The 21,999-nt window shown below is 45.8% G+C and overlaps 1 protein-coding gene across 1 annotated transcript in view; it reads left to right on the top strand.

Moving 5' to 3' along the window:
• Nucleotides 1–3,366: 3,366 nt before the first annotated feature.
• The window catches only part of RYK (receptor like tyrosine kinase), a gene marked incomplete at its 5' end in the record, with an annotated part of 54,260 nt that continues 35,627 nt past the window's right edge, over nt 3,367–21,999 (top strand). The window contains 2 exons of the mRNA XM_084212110.1: nt 3,367–3,655; nt 20,296–20,417. Coding sequence (XP_084068236.1) covers nt 3,367–3,655; nt 20,296–20,417 — 411 coding nt within the window. The remainder of the gene's footprint in view (nt 3,656–20,295; nt 20,418–21,999) is intronic.

Genomic DNA, 21,999 nt, shown 5'->3' with positions numbered 1-21,999 from the left:
ACCTCATTGGGCTCATCCAGCCTCCAGAGAGCAGCAGCAGTTTCTGCTGTTCCTTCACGCTCATTGTGAGTGAAGCAGGGGTCCCTCCAAGAGATAAATCCATGCCAACGCTCTGTCAGTGCCTTCCCACATAAGTTGCCTGCCAATGTCACCAGAAAAGGGCATCAAAATTTTGTTTGGTCTCTGGCTGGTGAGCCTCAGTCTTGGTTTTGATCACATCAGATACCACACGTTGTCTGTCTGTCCGCGAGTCCCTAAGTGAGGTGCATCAGAAACCACGCTGAGTCTGCGATTTAGGCTACATCTGCAGGGCAAATAAACACAGATGCCCAGGCGCCGTGCTTCCAGGCTGAGGAAATGGCCTGTGGAGAAGCTGCGGTGTGGAGGGCTCTGCAGCCTGGGCCACATCCCCCTACTACAGGCCTGCATGTAATTTCCAGCTCCATCCCAGTTTGGTATTTTGTTTTTTTTACACCTCACACTGTTTAAGTAAGTGATGGATATTGTGGGGAGGAGTGCAATTTCTCTTTCACCTCAGTGATTAGAAGAACAGAACTTCCTACACACTTTCCACTCTTATGATTATGAGCTGAAAGACTCAGTGATTAAACCCTGCTGTGACCAATTAGCCTGCAGTGTCCTCTTGTCACAGTGTCCCACAGGAAAAAATTCCCCCTGGCAGGTCAGGAGGGAGCGCAGAATTTAAAGACATTAAGGGATTTAATGGTCATTAGTGAATTTTGCGATGCTTCTGCTGAAAATCTCAACCAAGCAGGCAGCTCCCAGCAATGGATTTGCTCAGAGCAAAGCTGTCACTGCTCTAGGGAATTCCAGAGGAGCTGGAGAGCAGCCAGGTGTGACAGCAGGTAGGAAGGTGACAATGCAGGTGGCTCTTCAGCCTTGACAAATGAGGAATGAGGTGTGTTTAGGTCAGCAGCCAGCTCAGAAAAACAAAATCCCTTTCCTAAGCCAATTGGAACAGAGGTTTTGTGTTTTGGGGGAAAGGTGGACACCTTGAGAAAGGGTTTTGCACCAAACTGCCACAGAAATCCTTACTTTTGAAATACTGCACAGCAGAGGATTTTGGGAAAAGGTCAGGAATGTTTGTATAGGAGATTCAAAGCCTCACACTGGAATTTAATGTTGTTTGCATCGTTGGACTTGATTATTATTGCATTCTTTTAAAATATATCAGCTGTCAAGCAGCCCTGCTGCTGGCATTCCATACTGTAACAGAACAGGAGATGTGTTTACAGTTTGGGTTTTACTTCAGGATCGTTACAGGCAGCAATGGCTTGGCTGGAGCTGAAATCCCCATCCTCTGTGGGCCAAAGGCCCTTTGTTACAGTGAAATGAAATGCTGCTGCTTCTTAGCTCTGAAAGGACTGTAAGATTAAAAAGTAGATTAAAACATTAAATATAACATCAGTATGTTTTATATACTTATAAGCAGTGCATTTTAAAAAAACTCAATTTTTTGTTTTAAAAAAATTACCAAAAAAGGAAATTCTCTTAAACTAAAACACTGGTATTCCAGCAGTATTTCCAACTGGGAAAGCTTCTGAGCAGTGTGTTGGATTTTGAGTAGTGGGGGAGCTATAGGAGTGGTTTCTTTGAGAAGCTGCCAGAAGCTTCCCCTGTGTCTGATGGAGCTGATGTCGGCCAGCTCCAAAACAGACTTCTCATTATCCTACAAATCTGGTAATAAATTCCATAAATTTCCTCAAACTTCCCTCCTGTTTTGCCCATGACAGTAATTGCTGAGTGGTCTCTTCCTGTTTTTATCTCAACTTAGGAGCATTATATTTTCTCTCCCCTGTCCAGCTGATGGAGCAGCTTTGGTGGGCACCAGGCATCCCACAGTCTGTCACTCTGGGATTATCTTTTTTCGGGGATATTTTGGCGGAGCATTTCCAGTTTTGGCCATGACCCCCTGGCCCATCCTGACTGGGGACTGGAAGAATTTGGGGATGGAGTCAACCCCAGCTAAGTGGGAGCATGGGGATGTGTAGGGTCTCAGGATGAACATGAGGTGATTCAGTGGGTGGATTCCACTGATGGGGGACTGGGATCAGACTCCATAAAGGACCTGGCCAAGGCTTTGGAGATGCTGGTCAACAGTGGCTGAACATGAGCCCAGGTGTGCCCACGTGGGCAAGAGACCAATGGGTCCAACAGGACCAGGGCAGTGACAATGACTGGGCACTGTGAGGCCCCTCAAGTGCTTCGTCCAGTTCTGGCTCTCATGACAAGGACATCGTGGGGCTGGAGCGTGGCCAGGGAAGGAAACTGAGATGGGGAAGGGGCTGGAGCACCAGGAGCTGGGAAAGGGGCTCAGCCTGGAGAAAAGGAGGCTCAGGGGGGACCTTGTGGCTCTGCACAACTCCCTGACAGGAGGGGACAGCTGGGGGTGGTCGGGCTCTGCTCCCAGGGAACGGGGACAGGATGAGAAGTCTTGTATTTGCAGGGTGCTCCGATGAAGGAAGGAACGATGAATCTGACTCCATGTTCTCAGAAGGCTAATTTATTATTTTATGATACTATAATATATTAAAGCATACTATACTATACTAAAGAATACAGAAAGGATACCTAGAGAATGCTAAAAAGATAATGATGAAAACTCCTGACTCTCTCCAGAGTCCCGACACAGCTTGGCCAAAGAGTGAAAACAACTCACAGCAGAATCCAGTGAAACAATCACCTGTGGGTGAACAATCTCCAAACACATTCCACATGTGAGCACAACACAGGAGAAGCAGATGAGATAAGAATTGTTTTCCTTTTATCTGAGGCTTCTCAGCTTCCCGGAAAATTCCTCGTTGAAGGGATTTTTCCAGAGAATGTGAATGGCACATTCACAGAGAAGAAACAGTCCCAAGCTGTGCCAGGGCAGGTTCATATTGGGCATGGAAAGGGTGTTCAGGAATTGGAAGGGGCTGCCCAGGGAGGTTTGGAGCCCCCATCCCTGGAGGCGTCCAAGGAAGGCCTGGACATGGCACTGAGCGCTCTGGGCCGGGTGACAAGGTGGGAATCGGTCACAGCTTGGACCCGACGGTCTTCGAGGTCTTCTCCGACCTCAGTGATTTTGTCATGCGGTGACCGGCACTACTCAGAGAGCGGGGATGCTCTCTCTCCCTCCTCCTCTTCCTCCCGGCGCCGGGCGGGATGCGGGAAGAGGCGGGAAGAGCCGTGAGGGGGATCCCGCCCCTCCCGCCCGCGCTAAGGGGCCGCCCGCGGCGGCGGCAGCGGCGCGTGCGCGGGGCGGGGCCTGGCGGCGGCCGCGCCGTGCGAGGGTCCGGCGGGGCGGGGGGTCCCGCCCGCTTCCCCCCGGCCCTGCGTCCGTCCCTCCGTCCCCGCGGAGCGATGGTGCCGCGGCGCCGGGAGCCCGGCGGGGGGCGGCGGGGCCGGCCCCGGCCCCGTGAGGCGGCGGGGGAGGCGGGCGCGGGGCCGCGGCGGGGCCGGCGGGTGCGGGGCCCGCGCCGCCATCTCCTCCGCCTCCTGCCGCCGCCGCTGCTCCTGCTGCTGGTGGTGCTGCCCGCCGGCGTCCAGGGCCAGCCCGGCCTCGGCCCGCATGCCCCGGACTGGCCCCCCAGCGGCCCCGGGCCCAGCCTCAGCATCTACCTGAGCGAGGAGGAGGTGCGGCAGCTGATCGGTGAGTGCGCCCCGGGGCGGCACGGGGCCCGGCGCCGGTGCAGGGCTGAGGTGGGGGGAGTCCGGCCGCTCAGGAGGGGCTGAGGGGAGTTCTGCGGGCCGGGGTGGAAGTTTGGGGGGGCTGGAAAACGGCGGGGAGCTGTGGGACTGGATTGGGAATGATGTGCGTTAGCAGGACCGGAGGTGGTTGTGGGGTCCGGGAGGGAATTGGGGGTTTGTATGGGAACGTTGGGAGGGAAACAGATCTCGGATGCTGGGGAGGGTGAAGGGGCTGTGAGTGGGGATGAAGGATTCCCAGCTCATGAGAAGATGGGGGTCTGTGGGTTTGGGATGGGAATGAGTGAATCCAGAGATTTGCGTGCGTTCTGTGGGAGTGGCTGCGAGCAGGGATGAAGGACCTGGGGCTCGGGAGGGTGAGGGGCTGAGGCACTGGGGTGGGGATGGTGGGTGTCAGCAGGACTAGGGCTTTGCTGGGGCGCCCAGGAGACGGGGGATGTCTGTGGGACGCTGATTTGGGGGTGCAGAGGAGGATGGAAAGGGTTGTGAACGAGGATGAAGGACCTGGAGCTCAGGAGGGGATGGAGAACTATGGGACTGGGGTGGAGATGGGTGATCCCAGGGATCTGTGGGTTTTGTAGGACTGGGGTCGTGGTGAGAATAGACGAGTCAAAGGGGTCTCTGTGCTGCTTTGTGTGTGTGTGGTTAGGGGAAGAAAAGGCTTCACCCTTGTGGTCAGGGGCTCCCCAGATTGGAGCAACTGGGGATGGTGTCCTGTGGGAGCAGGGTAAGCTCTGGAAGAGGTGAGCTCAGGCCCATGATTTAATTAGCCAGGCAAACGACATGCAGAGGGCAGAGAGGAGACCTGGCAATAATTGGGTGTGTGTGTGAAAGGAATCTTAATTTCTAGGCAGGCTGACAATTGCTGCGCAAGGACTTGGAGGCAGTTCCTGAAGTCCCCCATCTGGCCCGCTGTGGAAGGCTTTCACAGGAGTTCTGTGCTTGTAGAGTCTGACTTAAACAAAGATTTGTTTTCTGTAGGCTTTGCCTTCCATAGGCTCTTGTTTAGAATTGGTGGCTGGAGTCTCAAAACAAATCTGTTGGTGTCCCCAGTGATTTGTTTTTCCCAAGTGCCCTGTATCTCTGCATGCTGGAAAACTGGCAGTGCAAGACTTCATTTGCATCAAATGGACAAAATAAAAATATCTCCAGTTAATTTGCACTCTATGAGCACACAGCTGACCCAGGTCAGGGGATTTGGGGACTGAAGAACACTGTAAACATTTTTCCCTCATGGTTTGCCCTGGTGATCAGTGTCCTGCTGTTGTCATTTGTATGTGGCACGTGCTTGCTGCCAGATGCTCTGGTACAGATAGAGGGTAAAATGTCTGGCTTGCTGCTGAGCTGGGATTCTAAGTAAGTAGTTAATCGTGGGAGTACTGAATGGTAGGGTTTGAGCTCTCCCCTGTCTAGTGCCTGAAATCTCTGTTAGTTGGATTTGTTCAGGCTTCCGTGGCCCACTGACATAATTATTCATCATGCAGTAGCAACTGAGGAGGCAAGATGTGCTGTTACTATTTTTTAAGCTGAATTTCTTCCTTTAGCCTCGCTTATGTGTGTCTTACTACATGGCTCAAGGCACTTGCACTTACTACTCAGCTGTCTGTAGCTGGTTTATATCACTTTTAGTATCTGACATGAATGATCTTGTTCTGCCTCTGTGACCCCAGAGACTTGGGTAAATTGGAATCTAATGTGGAGGTAAACTGGGACTTCCTTCAGTTAGTGGGGTTCAGATCACTGGAAATCTGTTGCAAACTAAACTTCCACGATCTAAATTGTGTTGTTGGCATAAGCAGATTTAATTTTTGGGGTATCTCTACACATGCTGCTGGCTGTAGGTGAGATGTAGTTTAAGGAGGCATTTAGACACAGGCCAATTTATCAATAATTTTATGTATTCTTTTGGCAGAAAAAAAATCCAGAGAGACAGACAGTTTTGTTCCAGGTGTTCAGTATTCTGAAAACAAACCCAGCTTTTCATACGTTCCATTTAGTAGTATCTGATTGGGATTTACATACAATCAAGTTCATGGTTTAAGGTCTCATACTGATGTGTGAACTTGCAAAGAGCAGTGAGGGGGTTCAGCTTCTGGAACTTCCCTGGGAAAAGCTGTGGGGCAGCAGATGCTGGGATAGTCAGTCACGGGGGATAGGAAAATGAGGTTGCTTGTGAAGTGAAGTGTTAAGTTCAGTGAAGCTGCTAATAGAAACTGGATTCTTTCACCTTTTGTCTCTAAACAACTTCGTGCCTGCTACTGTCTTGCTGTGGCTGAACAGAAACCCTCAGATTTTCTGCTCATAAACACAAATGTTACATGGAATTACTACGGTTACTACAGCCTGTGCTGTTTTCATGCTTCTAAATATCACCCCTGTACATCTTTAGGTGACAAATTTGATTAGGAATAAATGTAAGCACACATGTGGCTGCCGAATCAGTCACAGACAGCAGTGCAGAGCTGGAGCATCCCAGGGTCTGGTGGAAACACTGTGGGGCCATACCCCCATGTGGTCTCTCCATCAGCCAGGCTGACACGGTTCAGTGGAGTGTCTGGTGCTGCTGCTTTCCCCAGACCTGGGGTTCAATGTCTTGCAGAACCATGGGTTGTGTTATAATCAGGCTGTGGCTCTTGGAAGTGAAATAGGAACTTGTTGCAGATTATTTGTGGCTGCTGTTCTTTGTGGCACAGAGGAAGACAGATACAGTGATTTACAGTGAAAACTGCCTGCTCCTTTCCTGTGTGCTCATGCCAGATTTCCACCGTCGGTCTGTGGAATTCTGACCATGTGTCTGCCTTAGGAGGAATTGTTTTGTAGTCTTCAGAACTTTATGTAGAAGAAAACTAGAGGAAACTGGCTTGTCTTGTTGTGTGAGGTGGATTTTTATTTCGAAACACTGTGGAGTTCTCAGGGTCTGAAAGCAGGACTTGCTATATGGCAGGCATATGGTGTCTCTGTCAGAAATATCTCTTGCCAGTCCCATGGAAAATATTCCCAGCCATCCAGACTACAAGCCTTTGGGAAAAATAATCTGTGGTTTTCACATAGTTGAGTGTGTCAGATTCCACTTACCCCAGGCAGGATTCGGCACTTGAGGGAATGGAGTAGGAAGGAGTTAGCTGAGGGGACTTGGCTGAGATGACTCCAGCGATGGCAGCAGGAGGCATCGGTGTCAGGATGAGAGTGGTGATGAGGTACAGGGTGAGGGGGAGTTGGTGAGGAGGAAGAGAAGTGCTGCTTCTTGGGGAGAGACATCCAGAGCACCACAATCATTTTAGGGGGGTCTGTGAACTCTCTTGGCACCATGATCTGTAGCTTTTTAGAGCTGGTTCATCTGGAGAACCTTTTTTGGGCCTGTGCTTAGACCTTAAGAAAGTTTTGTTTGTTTTATGTAGCGACTGAACAGGTATGAGAGCACCACCTGATCCTGTTCCCTTTTCCAGTGACCACGCTGTGGTGCTGAATGTGCAGGTGGTGTGGAGTTAGTGATGAGTTACTCAGTAGGAGGTCTCTACTTGATTTAGTGACTTTCATTGCAGTTTTCCCATGAAGTCAGAATGTTGTGTTTGCCTCATGTTGAAATGCTCCATTATTCTGCTTTTCCCAGGATCCTGGGATGTGAAGGCTGGTATATCCCTGTTTTGCAGGTACCAATCTAAGGTTTAGAGAATAAGGTAGAAAATACTCATTGTTATTAGATAGCTCACTTAAATAATTAAGGACTGGATCTAGTCTGTTTCAGAACACGGTGTTATTTGGCACTTCATACATTCCTGGTGTATCTCTTAGACCTTGATTGTGAGTCCCCAGCAGCTCAGCCTCACAGGTTCTACCCTCTGATTCTGAGGACCAGAATCAATAGCTGCCTGTGAAAACTTGGCTTAAGCAGCTCTCCTGGCATTGCATGCTGTTCTTTTGCAGCATTCATGGCAGCAATAAGGTGCTTAAGCAGTGAGGACAACCCTTTCTGTCCCTGCAGGGGTTTTTTTTGGAGACTACAAATTGGTCTTGTGGATAGCCCTCCTGTCACATGGCTCTGGATCTTTTTAGGAGTCTGGTCTGGATGTTAACTGAGACTTTAGTCCCATGGGGGGAAAATACCACCACATTATTGTGTAACTAAGGGCTATCATAATGCATGTATATGGGGGGCTAAATTAGAATTGCAGGGGAATTTCAAGTCAGAAGTCCTTCAGTGTTTACATTGAGTTTCCAAATTTAGTGTTCTCTGGCCTAGTTTCTTCTGAGCAATCACTGAATGCTGTCTGTTGTTAGTTTTATATTTGCACTCACTCAATTACAAAGTTAAATTAATTTCACTTATGTGACTTGTACTTATGTGTTCTAGAATTTCATTAAAAGCCATTGTGCAATTTACTAAAATGAGTTGTCTGGCTGCAAGATGCAACATCGATGCAAAATCTATTACAGCAGAGGGTTGTTTGTTTGGTTTGTAAATTGAGGTAGTGACTCAGAAGGTGGTTGAGGTTGGCAGGGACCTCTGGAGGTCATCTGGTTCCACCCCTTGCCCAAGCTGGGCCACCCAGAGCTGCTTGTCCAGCGCCACATCCCGGAGCTTTTGAACGTCTCAGAGGATGGAGGCTTCACCACCTCTGTGGGCAGCCTGTGCCAGTGCTCAGTCACCCTCTCTGTATGAATTTTTCTTGCTGCTCAGGGTGACCCTCCCGTGTTTCAGTTTGTGCCTGATTTTTGGATCTTCTCGCTGGGCACTGGCGGGAAGAACCTGCTTCCATTCTCTCTGCACACACCTTTGAATATTTATATTCATTGATGAGATCCCCCTGAGCCAGCTCTCCTCCAAGCTGAACACCTCCAGGTTTCTCAGTGTCCTCTCATGGTAGAGGTGTTGCAGTTCCTTTAATTCTCTTTGTGGTCCTTCACTGAACCCTCTCTTGTAGCTCTGTGGCTCTTCTCTTGGGAAGCCCAGTGCTCCAGGTGTGCCTTCACCAGGGCTGAGCAGAGCCCTGGGAAATTAGAGGCCAAATGCAATTCTGTATGTTAGAAATGGAGTCTAAACAACATCTTATGGCAGCAGATGATGTTAATTGTCTTCATTTTATACTGTGAAACATTTGTTGATGTCACTGTTTTGGGGAGTTGGCCACAGGCAGGCGTTCCCATCAAAAGTGCTTTATGGTACTTGCACAGCATCTATAGTGGCTAGAAATCCTCTTGTTCCTTTGTTGCCTGATTGTTATGAAAGGGAGCTGAAAGTGTGTATTCTTTGTGATTCTTGAAAAGCTTCAGGGCCTTGTTAAAATCCCACTCAGCCTGTCTTGGACAGAATCACAGCCTGAAGCCCCACCAGCCAGTCAGTGCTGTGCTCTTTGTGAGGGCTGTTAGCAGCACCCAACATCACTTTCCATGGGAGTTGGGGAACTCACAGGTACTGGAAAAAAGGCAGCCAAGAGCCTCTAAGGTTGCAGGAGATGTCCCCCGAGAAGCAGATGTTTGAGTACCCCAAGGTATAGAAGCAGATGCGTGTGTGGTACAAGAGTTACAGTTCAAGGTCAGGTTCTCTTGTATATGTGTTCTGAAATCTTCATTTCATAGATTTTAAGTGCTTGGCTTTGAAGAACAGAAGCTTTTTACAGGCTGGACTTTTTCAGTGTTCCACATGCCTGTCTTTGCAGGAGTACAAAATCCCACTTCATGGCACCAGTAGAAAGGGAAGATTTACATGGGTGCGCACCTGGATGGAAAGTGTACTTCTAATCCTGGCAGACACCACACACTGAAACAAAACTGAACTGCTGAAAATGTTCTAATATAGCCAGTGAAGTGCAGGTGCTTTTAGGATAACAGTGTTTTTAGGATAACAATTCTGTTACTTTGCTCTGTAAAGCCCTTTAGCCCACTGACAGTCTGTGATAGGTGGGCAGTAGCTGGTGGGTTTGGGATTGTGGACAGGTGTTACCCAGCCTGCTCTGGAGCTGTGAGGCTGGGGACAGGCAGGTATTCAGGGCTTTGCAGCAGCAGCAGGTTGCAACAAGTTCCCTGCAGCAGCCTGTCTTCCTTGTGGAGCCTCCCATTGTGCCTGAGTGTCTGTCTGCCTGATTTACCTGTGCTCCTTCTGGAGCCTCCCACTGGGCCTGGGTGCCTGTTGACCTGATTGACCCAGTGCTGTAGGATTGACCCAGTGATGTGGTTCATGTCCATATTGAGGCTTCTGAAAATGAGCTGCAGTTGGGGCTTCTCTGTCCCTTTCCATTCTGTTACCACCTCTTTAGCTTGCACACTTCTAATAACAGTGCCATTTCTTTGGGGATGTGTGAAATTGTATCATCCACTGCAATATTGGTAATGCTTGCAAACCTGCAGAAGAATAAGCTTCTAGAAGCTTGAAATAGCCAGTGGAAGGCCTGCCTCCTAATGGAGGCAGCCTCTGGCCTGGATTAGGATTGCTTTGAAACCATATTCTCTGATGCCACTAAAGCAGAAGTCTGAAATAAACTTCAAGCCTTGTGTGTGTTGAACTGCTCAGCATTGCTGAGGTGGGTGGTTGATTTCTGAATCCTGCTTTACCACATCAGCTGATGTGTTGGGATTTCCAGTGCTGGGGGCTCTGTCTGAAGCCTGGCTGGAGAAGGCTCTTTCCTTCTGGAAATCAGTGTTCAAGGGGGACTGCAAGGGTGGAGTGCAGCTGGGCTGCCTGGTGCAGCTCTGTCTGTGCTCAGGCCTGGGAGGAAACAGCCATTTCAGCTCCCCAGAGGCCAAGGTCTGTCTAGTGATAAATGTTTGTGGCTCTTGTAACATTTGTGTGTCAGGGGCTTGGAAGAAACCTGACCTCTGAAGGCTGTCCTGGTGGTGGTGAGGGGAAAAATTCCCAAAGCTGCATTCCTCACTCCTGTGACTTTACACCTGCGTTCTGTTTGGCAGCATCCTATTTATCACTGCTGATTGTTTGGTCTCTTTCTCCCTCCAGTGCACAGACAGAATGGAAACGAAAGAGAGGAAATGGAGGCACAGCTCCCTGCATGCATGAGAAAAGCCAACAAGAAAGGCTCAGGATACTGAGAGGAAGGCAGGGACCGAAACTGCTCCTAAACACCACCTGCGCAGAGGGAAATAAAGGAGATAGGGATCATGTTCACAGGCACAGAAAATCCCAGGGTGGTGTTTTCCTGAGAGTGGGAGCTATGGAGGCAGCTGTACTGTACACTCTGGGTATTTTAAAGGGTGAAGCCTTGTGTTTTTCTCCTCCCCTTCTGCTATTCACGGTTGTGTTTGGATACTGGAAAAGCTGAATTAATGAGACAAATTCCAAATGTGTTGATTCACGGTTGTGCTGAGCTCTAGTGAAATGACTTGATGACTCATTCCTACCTGAAACTATCCAGACTGGAATATCATGGAGGCTCCTACTTTCCTTGCAGTGGAGTCAGAGTTACTCCTCTGTACTTTAGTGTGCAGGATTGAATCATACTCGAGGTCTCAGCCATGAAAGCAGGGAGTACAGGCTGAAGTGCATTTAATGAGTTGTGCCTGGTGAATTGAGCTCTTTTCCCTTTTTCCCCCAGAATGGCAGCAGCACCAGCAGCTCCCATGTCGGGATGAATGCTAACACTCTCTGCAAATGCCTTGTGGTGGCACAAAGGGCTCGATGGCAGAGGCTTCAAAGGCATTATTCCTCTTCCATCGCTGCCTTTGTCCTTCTTTCAAGCGGATAACTCACATATTTGCACTGACTGCTCCAGAGAGCTGGGAGCAGAAGCAACAGCATGAAACTAATGTGATGCTTTAGAATTTCCCTGCCACTTACTGGGTGTTGAATAGCTGTAATTAAATTAACCAGTATATTGATTTCAGCACGCTGCTTGGGAAAGAGCAGAGAGGGAGCACAGGCTTGGGAGCTGCGGTTTGGGAATCTAGAGCAGACTGATAAGCTAATGATGGTTATCCTCTCCAGTCTGGTTGGGCCTTTATGAAATAAGTTGAGGGCCTTGCAGAGTAATTCCTAATAAAAGAAACAAATACTAAGCTCTGTAGGTTTAGAGATGGCCACAGGAGTGAACAGGCTTGTCTTGGTTTGTTTAGAGCTTGGTTTTGTGTTAAACAATCAGTGTCACTCTGATGAAAGTGTTCAAAGCATCTCAAAGACGTGGACAGTCCATCATCCCTTCAGCAATCCCTTTGGGCACAGAACCGGGAGTACAGATTTCAAGGCTGAGGGATCTGAAGTGGTTTTTTTTGGAGTTTTAAAAACTTTTATTCCAGTTTCAATCTCATACAAAAATAAAACAGTACAAATGTTGTAATTCACACCATTACAATAAAAAACTTTCTAATTACAATACACTATAAACATTTCTTATAAACATTTCTTAACCTATACTTTTACCACACTATACTATAAATACCTTAAAATCAATAATCTAAAATTACCTCTCATAAATCCTACTACAGTATCTTTCATAGTTCTGTTTCTCTAAAATATCTAATCTTTTTTACAAAACCACCTTTTATAACTTATTTCTAATTCTATTTCTCTCTCAACAATATCTGTCCTATTCCATAACATTTCTAAATCAGCATTTCTTATATCAAAATTTACATACAAATGCACACTATATGAACCTTCAATCAAATTTTAAATATTTTTATAAATCCATTTCCACATGATGCACTGAGGGGTAGGGTGTTTCTATGCTTCCTCATTAATGTTAAATTTATTTGTACTCTGTCAGGCACTCATTACTGGAATAGCCATGGCACTGGCCCAGGCACTGTTCTGGAGGTGACTTAGGGTCTTGTCTACAGGGATAACTAAATCAACATGTGGGTGCATTGCTATAACTAAATGAAATAAAAATGGCACAATTTCTCTGGGTAGGTGACACTGAAACACCACAAACACATGTAATGCCACCTCACCTGGCATACCTCTGTGAGGTGGTGGTGTTTTATCTGGGAGGGTGACAGCAGCTCCCTTCCAAAGCTTTGGGGCACTACTGAGCATTTGATCAGAAGTTTTATATTGAGGGCTATGGTCTTGGCAACTGCAGCTTATGGGGAGGGAACCTTTTTTCTATTTTCAGTGTTTGCTTTCATTCTAATTCAAAAGGAGCATCAAACTTCATATTACAGTAATTGTGAGATTTGCCATAACTGCTAAGTTAAAATTTTATTTCATAAGTACACATAAGAATAAAATTTTTATATTTTTTCCTGAAGTTAGATTTATTTTGTATTACTGAGTTTCCTTTCAGTTGCTTCCAGCCCTGTACCTGTGCCATTCCTATTCCCACTTGTCCCATTTCCTCTTGCCCTGTGTGTTAAGTCCTTTCCACTAATTTTCCTCTGCCTTCAAGTATCCATTTTGTTCATCTCTGCATTTTTCTTTTGGAATTGGTGCTTCAGATATCATTTAGAAAGATGTTCTCAGGAGCAGAGTCCACTTCCATTTTGCTCTGAGGTGAGATAAATGGTTTTGGTTTGGGTTCTTCCCCTCCCCTCCCAATTAAGAAGGGTCATTTAACTATTTCTGCAGGGATCTTTATATCCTACCTGGCAGGAAAGTGGAGATTTTTTTTCTCTGTAGGTGAAGGAGAGAAGAACAAGCAGGTGGTTGAAATGTGGTTGTTGCTGTTCAGAGACAAAGGGGAAGCAGGTGGGTCATAGGAACAATAAATATCTTCTATTTAGTATGGATCCAGTTAAATTTTGATTGTACTTCAGCAGGTGGCATCTCCTAGGGGAGCTTCTTCCTGTGGAAATGAAGTCCTCCCTCTGACTTTCCAAAAGGCCTTTCAGTGGAAAAAAAATCCCATTTGCCTGGGGTGTTGAATTTGCAAATTGTATTTAACAGTATCAATGAGGTGAATTGGGGGTGAACTGCCTGTGAAGATTCACAAGGACTTAATGAGAGCTCTCAGCTAAGAGCTTTTCCCCCATTTGCTGGATGTTGGGAAGCTTCCTGCTAAGATTTCCTGCCGGGGAGTCTTGGTCGGTTTTCAAGGGTGCATTAATTGCCTTGAAGCTATGTTGGGTATTTCCTCAAATTGAATGCCTTATTCCCCCTCCAGTTCGTGAGAAGTTAACTGCCCAGGTAACAAATAACCACAGCCAGTGTTCCCTCTGCTGCTGCTCCTTGGAGTTGGGTGAGCTTGCAGAGGTGTGAGTATTGCTGGGTTTGTGCTGCAGCTTTGTCTTTTGGCTTGGCACTGATCACCATCCTTTGACAGTTCCTGGTGCCTGTGTTAGGAGACTGAAATGCTGCTGCTTCATCATCTCCGTGTTGCTGAAGGTTTACCTTGGTTTTGCCCTGTTTTATTTTTCATCAGTCATCTTTTCCACATATTCCCAACGTGTAAGGTGTTTAAAAACAAGTATTTCAGCCCAAAATCCTGCCCACCAACTGTGACAGACTGTAGGTTTGTGGAAAGCTTAAGTCAAAATGCAGGTGGAAGGCTGTGGTCAGTTACTTGTTTTATTAAAGCAAAATTCACTTTATTGTTGTATACACTGGATATTTACAAATATGATGTAAGTAGTTTTTTGTGTGTCAGTATTTTCAGAGGATTAGTATTGCATTCCCAGTAGTTTGCTGTTTTCTAAACTACATTGATCCACGTGGATCAATTTGCATTTTTTTCCTTGTATCTTTGAACTCCCAGCTGTAGTTTCAGCCCTGGGCAAAGCTGATTGTTGAATTAATTAAGTACATTCAAACTAATAAGGCTTGTTCTGGGAACGTTCTTTCTACCCTGTAGAAAAAATATGGAAGTTTCAGTAGTCAAGAGCTGATTTTTAGTTCTACAGTCACATTTCCCTGTGTTTGGGCTGTATTTTCCAGTGGACATATGCAGAATCTGCTGCAAAACCAGCAAAATTTAGCATTTAAAGTCAGTGTTTCAGACTTAGGCTGCACTTTAAATGAAAGGAAAATTGAAGTAAAAAGAAGCTGTCTATTTCAGCAAGGGGAGTTGTCCAGTGCTGGGACAATCCAGTGTGTTTGTGGAGTGGGATGAGCAGGCTTGGGAGGGGGATGGTGTTGGAGGGGTGTTGAACCTTGGGGTTTGTACTCTCTCACATGAGTGTTCAATCCTGGCATGGAAACTTCTGCTGTGGCCAGAGGACTGACCCAGATGAGCAGCTCAGGAGCAGAGGCCTCATTCTCTGGAGTACATAATAGAACAAATAAAATATTTATATAAAGATCATAACTCACTGAACTGGGTAAATCTTGCCTTTAATTGGTTTCAGTGGCTGTGAGTCAGGATCAGGAGTGGCTCTGCTCTGGGTGGGCTGTGGTGGTTTGATGTCACACTGCTGAGATTTCTCAGCTGCTGATGAAGAAACTCTTTTAAATTACAGACTAGAGCATTAAGAAAACAACTCCCAATTTCGGTCATTTCTCTGCTGGGGAGCCACTGGACAGATAATTGTCAGCTATTGTTACCAGACTGCTTTTAATGACATGCTGCTTTTTGCAAAGCAGCAAAAATAATAGGAAACTCTTGCATTGCACACTCATTTTGTATCTCCTCATTTAAAACAAATCTGCCAGAATTATGTTATGGAGATTTCAAGTAATTTAGTAACAAATTGCAGCCCCAGGTAAGAGACCCCTAAACACTGCTGTCATCTTTAAGAAGAACATGTAAGTACTGGTGCATGTTGCAGGATATATTTTCTTCATAAAAATAAAACCCAATTTTCCCATGGTGGCAGAGGCAAGTTTCTTTTGTATATTGTGCTTAAAATGAAAAAGAAAAAAAAAAGAGTTGAAGCTAGACTGCATTTGCACAGGGACATTTGAAAAGAAGTGTTTTGTTAGGCTGCTAGACTGACATGATTCAATTTTGTCATGAACACAAGGGCTGCCCAGCATCCTTGGCATCTAGGAATGAAAGTTGGCCTCTCCCCTTCCTTTCTGAGCTTCTTCAGATGCTTTGTTATGTTAAACAGTGCAAAGAATGACAGACTTTCTCTGTGCTGCTGCTTAAATTTACCTTTTTTGTTTGCCTTCAACTTTAATTTATTCTTTCAAGTCTGTGCCCGAGGTACAAAGATGGGGAAGTAAATAATGAGATTTAGAGGTGCCTGGGTAAAAGGTTGGTGGTTTTGCCTCGAAATCCAGCAGAGCATTGCTCTGATTTCATGTGTGTTGGTGTAGGTTAGTCAAGTCCAAGTAAGGAGAAACCAGATCCTTCTGTGCTGTGCCTTGTCTGCATATGGACTTGTTTAGGGAGCTTTGCCAAAGCAAAGCTGCAGCCCAGCTTTTCAGACTGGTCAGAATTGATCACCAGTATTCTGCTTAAACCAACAGAAGCTGCTTTTCCTCCTCTGTGTTTTGTGATATTCCTCTGTAGGGCTCTCTACCCCTTTCTTTATGTTTTGCTGCTTTGCCTAGAAAATTATTGAGGAGCTGCTCATTTCCTGTAGCTGTTTCTATTGCATCTGTGTTTTCCTCCTAGAGTCACCTGTTTTCTCCTTTTATTATTCCATTTAGGACATAACACATTAAATTCATCTTGGATTTACCCTACATAGTGCAAAGGAAGAATTGAGCGCCTTCAGAGGAACCCAGCATCTTGCAGAATGACATTTTCCCTCCCCTCCACCAGTAAGGAGGGTTAGGTTTAGTAGTTTACTGAGCATTCTTGAAATCTGGAACAACTGAGAAACTAGAACTTGTTTCTCTTTTCCTCTGCAGCCTGCTACCTCTGCTGGTGCATCTTATGCTGCTGCTGAGTTTGGAAGAGATTTACCCTGAAAAAGTGAAATGTTGAGGTTGCTGCTTTAGGCTGTATATTGGCAGTGGCCTACTTCATTTGGTGCCATTTTTCTAAGCTACCTATGTCCAAAGCACGCTTTGGAAAAACCTTACAGCATCTGATGAAGTCATAGGATTGTTTCAGTGTAAGCTCCAGGTGCTGCTGCAGACTCACCCTCCATGTGGGATGCTCCTGGGCATCCTCATTAATCCAGGGAGTTTAACTCACTGAGGTGTGTTCCCCCATTTGTTTCTCTCCCTGCATAGCACCAGCTTGACTCCTCGCACTTGGCTTGCTGAAGGCTTAAATAGGGAATGTTTCCAGGCATGTGTGAGTTTGCAAGTCTGAAGGAAAAGGGGAAATGCAGAATTAAAGCAGTTCTGAGTTCAGCTGTCACGGTGAGACTCAGATCCCACACCCCATCAGTGAACCAGAGCTCTGGCTCACTGCTGTTCTCTGCAGTGCCCTGTGTGATTCCTGACCTGGCTGTACCTTCTCAGTGCCTTCCCTAGGGCTGGAATGTGGTGCAGCTCCTGGAATGGGTGCTGGGCTCCCCTGTGGCTGCAGAACACATTTGCCTGCCTGGCTGCCTGCCTGCAGCACAGGCTGGGGCTTTTTCTCACTGGCAGGCTCAGCTGCAAAGTTCTGTGTGTTTTGCTGGGCTGATTGAGATAAATTATACAGACAAAGCGCTTGGGGAATTCAGGATTGGGTTGGGGAGGTAGTGAGGGGATGAAAAATTAGAAATGGAAGGATGGTCTGGAAGCAGATCTGTCCTGTGGTGGATTGGAGGTGGGGAGATGGGAGCTTGCTTGTCTGGGGAGGACCCTGGTTCTTAGCTGTGCATGGGAAAAGGAATTTTGTATGAGTTTACTGATGGGAAAAGATGTTCTAGAGGGGAAATGTTTTAATAGTTGATAAGCTTAAAAGGGGAAATTACTGTACTGTATTGAAACGAGCATTTCCCAAGGGTGTATCCATCTGTTTCCAGGCTTGGAGAAAACATTAACCCCGATTCCTGGGAGAAAAATTATCTAGTGAGAAGCAGTTGGGAGATACTGCCTCTGAGTTCAATCACAGAATCATGGAAAGGTTTGGGTTGGAAGAGACCTTAAAGCCCATCCAGTCCCACCCCCTGCCATGGGCATAGATACCACTGCACTGACCCAGGGTGTTCCAAGCCTCATCCAGCCTGGCCTTAAAACACTGTGCCAGGGCCCCACCACCCTCACAGGGAATTCCTTCCCAATATCCCATCTATCCCTGCCATTCCCCCTCATCCTGGCACTCCAGCCCCTTTTAAAAGGTCCCACTCCAGCCTTTCTGAGGAATTTCCTGAAGTTTGTGACCCATGAACACAGGAAGCACAGAGGATCTGCTGGTAAAGTGTCACTATGTCCTTTGGTTTGAGTCCTTCCCTAGGCAGTTTCTTTAGCTCCCTGATGGGAACAGGACTCTGAGCCAATCTTCTGCCTTTTTTTAAGGAATTCAGAGCTGTAGGACAAAACCTCTGGAATTATTTTTCTGTGCCAGTCTTGAAGCATAATATTTTGTATAAAACACAACATTGATGCTCATGCAGCTCTTATATTTCGCTTGTGAAGTTCATATAGTTAGTGTCTCCTATTAGTGTGGAGCTTTTTTCTGGCAGTACAGGCACAAAATACAGGACACATTGGTGTCCTATAAAATGAAATTACTCAGTGTTGTACCACTATTAAAGCTTAGAGGTATGATTTTTCTGTAGGGTGACTTGGTTTTGTACACCTTTGGATGATATTGCACATCAAGATACTTCTGACAGCCTCAGTTAGGATTGCATTTTATATTATTCTTAAGAAGCTGTGTCTTTGCAATAGGCAATTTTATTGCTGTGTTCCCATTTGATTACAATGACCAGTTTCTCTACAAAGTTTCTATTAAATCAAGGATTATCATCCTGAAATTCTGAAATATTTCTGTGAACCTCTGGTTGCTGGGACCATTTATCAACAAGAGAAGGCTTTCTTTATTCCAGAAGCAGCTTCCTTGTTCCAACTGCATTGTTTCACATTGTTTCCCGAATTTTAAAAATAATTTGTACTTAATGGCATTCATTTGAATGAAAGTTCTACCTTTAAACCTTCCCATCTTGACTGGATCTAATGCCAACTATCTGATAGTTGTGAGCTCTTCTCCACGCTCCTCCCCTGTTTGCTTACTCCGAGTTGGGTTTCATGTATAAACACGTAGGCATGTAAAAATTATCCAGGCAGGGGTTTTTGAAGTTTGCTGTTGCTTTTATGTGTTTTCAAAATTTAGTTTTGTTTCTGGGGCTGTGTGGGCTTCCCCCTCCTCCCTCTTTTGCTGGTGGATACGTTTTTGCACTTCCCATTTATTTTTAAGTGGAAATAGGGTCTGTGTGTACAAGAGCTGTCTCAGGGTGTTTACATTAACACTTAGAACAGCACCTGCATCTTCTTCTGCTCAACACTCATGTGAGATCATTTCTCCCTGGGATTACTCCATTATCTTGATTCCTTTTGTGCATCCAGTCTTTGGAATTCTCCCCCTCGCCACCCCCAGTACCTGTGATAAAACTGTGGGGTTTTGGTTAAGTTTTGGGACCCTGATGAGCCAGCAGGGAATAAAAGTGGTTAACAGCAACAAGAATGAAGAGGAACATCTTGTCTGCTTTTTTGTACTTGTGGAAATAAGGTGGATTAAATCAAGTTCTGAAATAAGAGAAAATGTTACTTTGTACTGATCTGTACCCAGTTTTTGCACTAAACAGGAGGAATTGCTTCTCTTGACCTTCTGCTCCTTTCTTCAAATGCAGCTTATCTACACAATTCAATGATTGGCTTGAATTTATTTTTCCTTAATTTCTTAAGAAAACCCAGCCTTTCATAGTTCCCTGGATTCTTGAAATGATTTCAGGATGCTTGAAATGCTGTCATCTTGAAGTCACAGCCTCTCCAATATTCTTGACTTTCTAGCCATAAAAAAAATAATTCATGGAATTACAGAATGGTTTAAGTTGGAAAAAAAAAATCCAGTTCCATCCCCTACCATGGGTAAGGACACCTTCCACTAGCCCAGTTTGCTTCAACCCCCATCAGCCTGCCTGGAACACTTCCAGGGTTGGAGCAGCCGCACCTTCTCTGGGCAGCCTGTGGGATATTAGCTGGGATATTAGGAAAAAATTCTTCCCTGTGAGGGTGGGCAGGCCCTGGCACCGGGTGCCCAGAGAAGCTGTGACTGCCCCTGGATCCCTGGAAGTGTTCCAGGACAGGTTGGACGGGGCTTGGAGCAGCCTGGGCTAGTGGAAGGTGTCCCTGCCCATGGCAGGGGCTTTAAATCCAAACCATTCTGTGATCTAATTTCCTTGAAGCTAATTCCATGCTGCCTAGGGATTGAGCTCAAGAAATGAGCTATTCCAGAAGGAATTACCTGTGATTAACCCACTGATAATCCAGAGCAGGTTGGTTTGAGTGAGCACAGTTGTAAATGAAATGAGCCGTGATTCCCAGAAGCAGAACAGGGGATGTTCAGGAGAGCCTGTAATGACTCTCCTGGATGTTTGTGTGAAAAGTTGTGTTTCCTTCCATTACATCCCAGCTTTTACCTGTTCCTTAGGCTGTGGCACCTCTTTAAAGTGATTGCTCTGTAAGGCTCTGGAGCACTCTGTGAGAGCTGCTGGCTGTGAGCCTTGGTCTCCAACCTGCCTTGGAATTTATGAACTAGAGGAAGTGTTTGCTTCAACATGCAGATATCAGTGGAGCTGCTGGTCCTGAAAGTTGCTTGTTTCAATGTGTTTGGTCCTGTCCTTCCCTTCTTACTCTTCTCTTTCTTCTTACAGGTCTGGATGCAGAGCTGTCTTACGTGAGGAATGATGTGGTTAATCACTATGCCTTGTCCTTCAATCTCCTGATACCCAGCGAGACCAACAATCTCCACTTCACCTGGCATGCCAAATCCAAGGTGAGCAAGCATGACTTCTGCTCTGGGTACTTGAGACACAAGCTGTTCTGCTTGATGAATACCCACTGCTATCATTTAATGGCTTTTTTCTTTGCAAAAATTAGCATATGCAAGGTGCAAAATGCTTATTTATATGACTGCAGGCAATAAGTTAAGATGGCACACATCCAAGCTGCACCTTATTTTAGAAAGCTGAAGTACTTATTTCAAAGTATTTTATATTTCTTGCTCCTGGCAAGGTCCATGTATGCATACAAGTCACTGGCTGTGGAATCTTTTCCCTTGGTGCATTGGACACACAGAAGGGCAGCCATGAACTGAAGCCTCTGGAAATCATATGTAGAGTAATTGTTCTAGAGATTTCTAGAAACATGTGCTTGGAGACAAGGAGAGCCTATAAAAGCAGCATCCAGTATGTTATTACTGAGCCCTGATTAAATGGGAAAAGCTTTTTATGTCACTTAATCACTGTGCCTGGAGCATGCAGCAGCAGCTGTCAGAGATTGCGTATGCTCTTACATTCTGAAACATTTCCAGTTACTTAGCAATTTATTTTCATATATGAAATGATCTGTTTAGTCTCTGCCAGATGTTCATTCTGTTCTTTTAAACATGAGTGATGCCTCTTCTTCTGCCCTTAAGTAGGAAAGGCTGCAGCAGGAGCAGTAGTATTAAATAACTCCACCAGTGCAGGTCTTGAAGATTCCTCCTGCCATTGTCATTCCCTTTGGGGTGTAACTTGTTAAGAGGAGTGACTTTTGGCCTGCAGTGGAGTGCCAGCCAGCCCTGATCCCATATTCCACATGCACAGTGACAGTTCAGTCACTTGGCATTTGAGAGGAGTTCCCTTGTCACAGCTTCTGCCCAGGCTCCCTGCATTGCTGGCCCTGCTCTGTGTTTCCTTGGGCCTGGCTGTGAATTCTGAGGAGGAATTTTGGAGCTTCCCATTCCTGGGATTCCATCCCTCAGCATCTTCCTCTCTAACCTGGTGTAGTAGGATTTGCAGAAGCTCAGAAACTGGGTTGTGTCTCTTCCTTTGGCATCTTGACTAAAAAATAAATTGATATCAGAAATGAACCATATCATGTTTTAGGGGGGAAAACTAGCTATTGGCACAAAGCCAAACAAATTAATTCAGTTGAGTGGAGGGGTAGGATGAATTTCCAAGAGGAGCTTATGACTTAGAGTAGGCCCTGTACTTTTTTTTTGAATGAATGTTTGCAGAGTCAGCTTCTTAAGTGGAAACAAAATCTTGAGTATAGTTGAATAAACTATTCTGAGCAATTTTGTTTGTTAAACTGATTGTGGGAGGGGGAGTTTTTTGAATTATAGAAGCTTTAACAAACTGAACAAGTTTAAAAGTATGATTGAGTGAAGTTTGTGGGGAAATTTTTTTTAATACAAGCACTCTGAATTCTGCTCCAGATTTGAAGGAATGATTTGAAGAGTAGCTTCTGTTTTGGCTTTCTTAATTTGAACTGTCATAGAAGTCTTGATACTAAAATGTCACATAAGAAACTTGGAATATGGATGCCTAAAATTGCCAGCTGTCCTTGAACAAAAGTCTGGGTTTTTATTTTCA

Source organism: Fringilla coelebs (assembly GCF_963513975.1).
Source record: "Fringilla coelebs genome assembly, chromosome: 10".
NCBI classification, from domain to species: domain Eukaryota; kingdom Metazoa; phylum Chordata; class Aves; order Passeriformes; family Fringillidae; genus Fringilla; species Fringilla coelebs.
The sequence above is the reverse complement of the archived record's forward strand: the minus strand, read 5'-3'. Positions and strand labels throughout refer to the sequence as shown.